Source organism: Solanum pennellii, chromosome 6 (genome assembly GCF_001406875.1).
Source record: "Solanum pennellii chromosome 6, SPENNV200".
Lineage (NCBI taxonomy): Eukaryota > Viridiplantae > Streptophyta > Magnoliopsida > Solanales > Solanaceae > Solanum > Solanum pennellii.
Genome location: NC_028642.1, coordinates 18177034 through 18181366, shown reverse-complemented (window position 1 = coordinate 18181366; position 4333 = coordinate 18177034). Strand labels below are relative to the sequence as shown.

Here is a 4333-nt window from a genome sequence, read left to right as displayed (position 1 = left end):
AAGTTACGGTGTTGAGTACCGTGGTTTCACGGTACTTTCTCCTAAATTTTAGTGTGTGTATAAGGCCTTTTTTAGTAGTTTTAATGTATTTTTATCTATGTTTGCAGGAAAACCGTCAAGAACGAAATATTGAAGAATATGCTAAAAAAAACAATGCAGAAGTGGTGACCTATGAAGCCACCGATGGTCCGTCAATCCTGTGACGGTCCGTAGGTGATGATCGTCGACTGGGGGTTCAAGCAGCTTAAATCAAATCGGCAAATCTGACCAAGTATGGGGCTACGAAAGGATCGACGGTCCGTCGACTGATCGACGGACTGTGCTGGCAAATCATTAGTTGTTACAGAAAGTAGTCTCAGTTCTCGAGGTGAAGAAACTACTAAGTATGGAGGAACGAAGGTCATCAACGGACCGTAACGTCTACTGGCGGACCTTGTTGCTGGTCCGTCGATGGTAACAGAAAGTGTTGAAAAGTAGAGGCTGCAAAAAATTTAAAGTATGGACCAACGGAAGCTGTTGACGGTTCGTCGTTCCATCGACAGACCGTCAATTGGGTCATCAACTAAATACACATTTTGGACATATTTTTCCTTATTTAGAACTCCTTTTTATTTTAGGACTTTATCATTAAAAATTGGACTAAAAACCTCGTTTTTGAGGTTAACCTCTTCACTATTTTTGAGATTTGTGTTATCTGAAATTAAACTTTGGTTTTTGGGAAACACTTTAATTTTCTGGAATTGTTTCTTTCAATATTTTAGTGAATTCAAGTGATATTTCTGGGTTTTCTTCAAACTTGTTAAAGTAAGCACATGGTTTCTTGTTTAACAATTATGAATTGTGTAATTCTTAGCATTGGTAAGTAAATCCACAACTAGGTTTTTGAAAACAATGGGTAATTAACAAGGTAAAACTAGCTAAATAACAATTCTAGAATAGGGTCTTGCATGTATTGATAATTCTTTCGTTTAGAAGTCTTTTTAACGAGTGCACGCATTAGAACTTGCCCTATTTCTACTTCCGGACCAAGGAGGTAGTTGATAGGAAAAGAATTATCAACATATATTTAGTATACACTATCTAATAGGCTAGTTTCAATTGCTGCAAAGTAGTATTTTAGTCGTACATTGAATATGATGCTTAATATGAGGTAAAGGTAAGGTTTAGTAAAATAGACACACGTAGCCGGACCAAGGTACGGAGTGAAATTCTCTAGTTGCCGGACCAAGGAATTAAAGATACATAACTTACCACTTTGCATGCAAGGTACTAGGAAAGAGTTGTTATAGCTAGGATTACCTCGTTATGAACCTATAGCAACACTTACACCCTAGTTTCTCTCATAACTTGATAAACACCAAAGTTATAAACTTGCTATTAGTCTTAGTTAGAAATAATTAAATATTTTGTTACGCAAAACCCCTCTTTTTGTCAATTATTTTTTGGAAAGGACTTGACTAAATAGACGTAATCGTAGATTGAAGTTAAGTCAAAACCATTTTTCTCGTGGGATAGACCCCAACCTAACAATTGGGTTCGTTACTTGATACAACCTCTTATGCTTCTTTAGGGAAGTATAATTTGAGTGTATCATGAACCAAAATTGATCCTCAAGGCATTCATCATTTCCTTTAATGTTCTGTTCTTCCGTTCCGCCAAACCATTAGACTGTGATGTATAAGGTGCAGTAGTTTGATGAATAATACCATATTCCAAACATATCTCTGCAAATGGAGATTCATATTCTCCACCCCTATCACTCCGAATCATTTTTATCTTTAGAGTCAATTGGTTCTCCACTTCATTTTTGTATTACTTAAATGCATCAATTACTTCATCCTTACTATTAAGCAACTATACATAACAAAATCGAGTGTAGTCGTCAATAAAAATTATAAAATACTTTTTTCCACCACGAGATGGTGTCGACTTCATATCACATATATCTGTGTGAATTAAGTCTAAAGTTTTGGAATTTCTTTCAATAGACTTATAAGGATGTTTAACAAACTTACTTTCCACACAAATTTCGCATTTCGATGTATCGCATTTAAAATGAGGCAATACTTCTTGTGTAACCAATTTTCGCAAGGCTTTGTAATTTACATTTCCCAAACAGGCATGCCATAAATCATTTGACTTGAATAAATAAACAGAAGCAGAATTCTTATTAATATTGTCAACAACCATTACATTGAGTTTGAAAAGACCCTCATTGAGGTAGCCCTTTCCTATTAACATTTCATTCTTACTTATTACATCTTTATCACTAACTACGACACACTTAAACCCGTTCTTAATGAGTAGTGCAGCAGCAACTATATTCTTTCTTATAGTAGGGACATGCAGAATACTGTTCAAAGTCAACACCTTGCCGGATATCATTTTCAGCATTATTTTTCCAATTCCTGCAATCCTTGTTGTAATTGTGTCTCCAATGAACAAATCTTCATCGTAGTCAGTAAGAGTGTACGTTGCAAAGGCTTCTTTCCCAGAGCAAATGTGTCGAGTGTCACCTGAGTCGAGAAACCACTCCTTGGGATTTCCAACTAAGTTACACTCCGAGATCATTGCACACAAGTCATCTACATCTTCCATCTTTTCCACAAAGTTTGTTTGACTTTTACCTTTGCCTTTGTCTTTGTCCATTCTTGGAGCACGACAATCGGAAGACCTATGACCAACCTTGCCACAGTTATAACAGTTGCCTTTGAATTTATTCTTGGCCTATTCTGACTTCTGCCTGTTGGACTTCTTTCTCTTTTTGTTTTTGGTAGGAGCTTCTCCAATAATATTAACACCAATGATTGTTGAGCTCTTACGAGACTTCTTTTCGGCGTTTTGGTTATCTTCCATGATCTTCAGCCGAATAACAAGATTTCAAGCTTCATTTCTTTACGCTTGTGCTTTATATAATTTTTGAAATCGTTCCACGAAGGAGGAAACTTCTCGGTCATTGCAGTCACTTGAAAAGCTTCATTTACTATCATATCTTCTGCAATCAGATCATGGAGAATAAGTTGAAGTTCCTGCACTTGTGATCCAGCAGTCCCTTTGGCACCTTTAGCAGGTTATTGTTTTCCACCTGACTAGTTGATGCAGTATTAGTTGATCACAATGGTCATCAGAGATGTTGTTTGCAGGCTGATATCCTCTTCCATATCCACCAGTATTTCCTGAACTTTGTCCTCCATAGCCATTGAATTGATTTGTGCTTGTACCATTTCTCATGTATCCATTCCCATTTCCATAGCCTGGTTTCTTCCTTTGTTTCCAGTCACTTGGATAGCCAATCAACTTGTAGCAGTTATCCTTGGTGTGACCAAGGAAATGGCAGTAATCACACTTCTTCCCTTTGTAATGTTCCTTTCCAGTTCCCTGATTCCTGTTTACACTCATCACCATTGAACTTGGCTTTTCAACTGCATTAGCCATATAACTTGAGTGTTGAATCTCATCCTCTATAATCATAGCATAAGCTTGATTCATAGATGGTGTAGTCCCTTTAAGTAGTATCTGTCTGCGAGCCTGATCATATGATTCATTTAGGCCACTCAGATATTGAATTAATCTCATTTGCTCCAGATGATCATTATATTCCTTCGATTGAGGACAAGTACCACATGGATTTGGAACTATAGCATCATATTCATTCCACAGTGTTTTTAATTTTGAAAAGTAATGAGATACAGTATCTGTACCTTGTGAAAGAGTGGTGATAATTCTATGCAATTGATAGATTCTTACTCGATTTACCTTGTCAAATCTTTCCTTGAGATCATTCCACACTGAGAAAGAATTTGTGGCATAGACGATACCACTAAGAAGCTCTTCACTAACTGTGTTCATCAGCCAAGATAACACAATCGCATTGTAAGTTTCCCATTGCTCATGCAATTCTTTTTTGTACAAAGCTCTAGTACATGCACCAGTTACAAAACCATACTTTCTCTTCCCAAGTAGTGCAATCCTCATTGCCCTACTCCAAACTCCATAATTCTCAGATCCAATCAATTTAATTGGAATCAACACAGCACTTGAACTGTCTGAATTTCCAATGAATAAAGGATCATTTTGATCTATCTTCACTCCCACCATTTCTGCAGATCTTTAAGCAACAGATTTTCACCAACTAGTAGAGATCTTAACTCAACTAATTCCACATGCTACTCTGCTCTGATACCATGAACAAAACAGTGAGCTTTCAAGCTCACTACTCCATTGAAGAACCTAGAGAGAAAGCTAAAACATGAAGAAGAGAAGAAGGAATTATTGTATTGATCTGTTAAAACCCACACATTACATGTTTCACTGCTTATATAACAATCAGAAG

At 36.7% G+C, this 4333-nt stretch overlaps 1 protein-coding gene across 1 annotated transcript; it reads right to left on the bottom strand.

The window, feature by feature from the left end:
* Positions 1–2727: 2727 nt before the first annotated feature.
* On the bottom strand, positions 2728–4098 carry LOC107022150. Its single transcript, XM_015222843.1, has 3 exons — positions 3117–4098; positions 2967–3061; positions 2728–2859 (listed from the first exon to the last, which is right to left on the bottom strand). The coding sequence occupies exons 1-3, from the start codon at positions 4096–4098 to the stop codon at positions 2728–2730; spliced, it is 1209 nt and encodes a 402-aa protein (XP_015078329.1).
* Between the last annotated feature and the right edge of the window lie 235 nt (positions 4099–4333).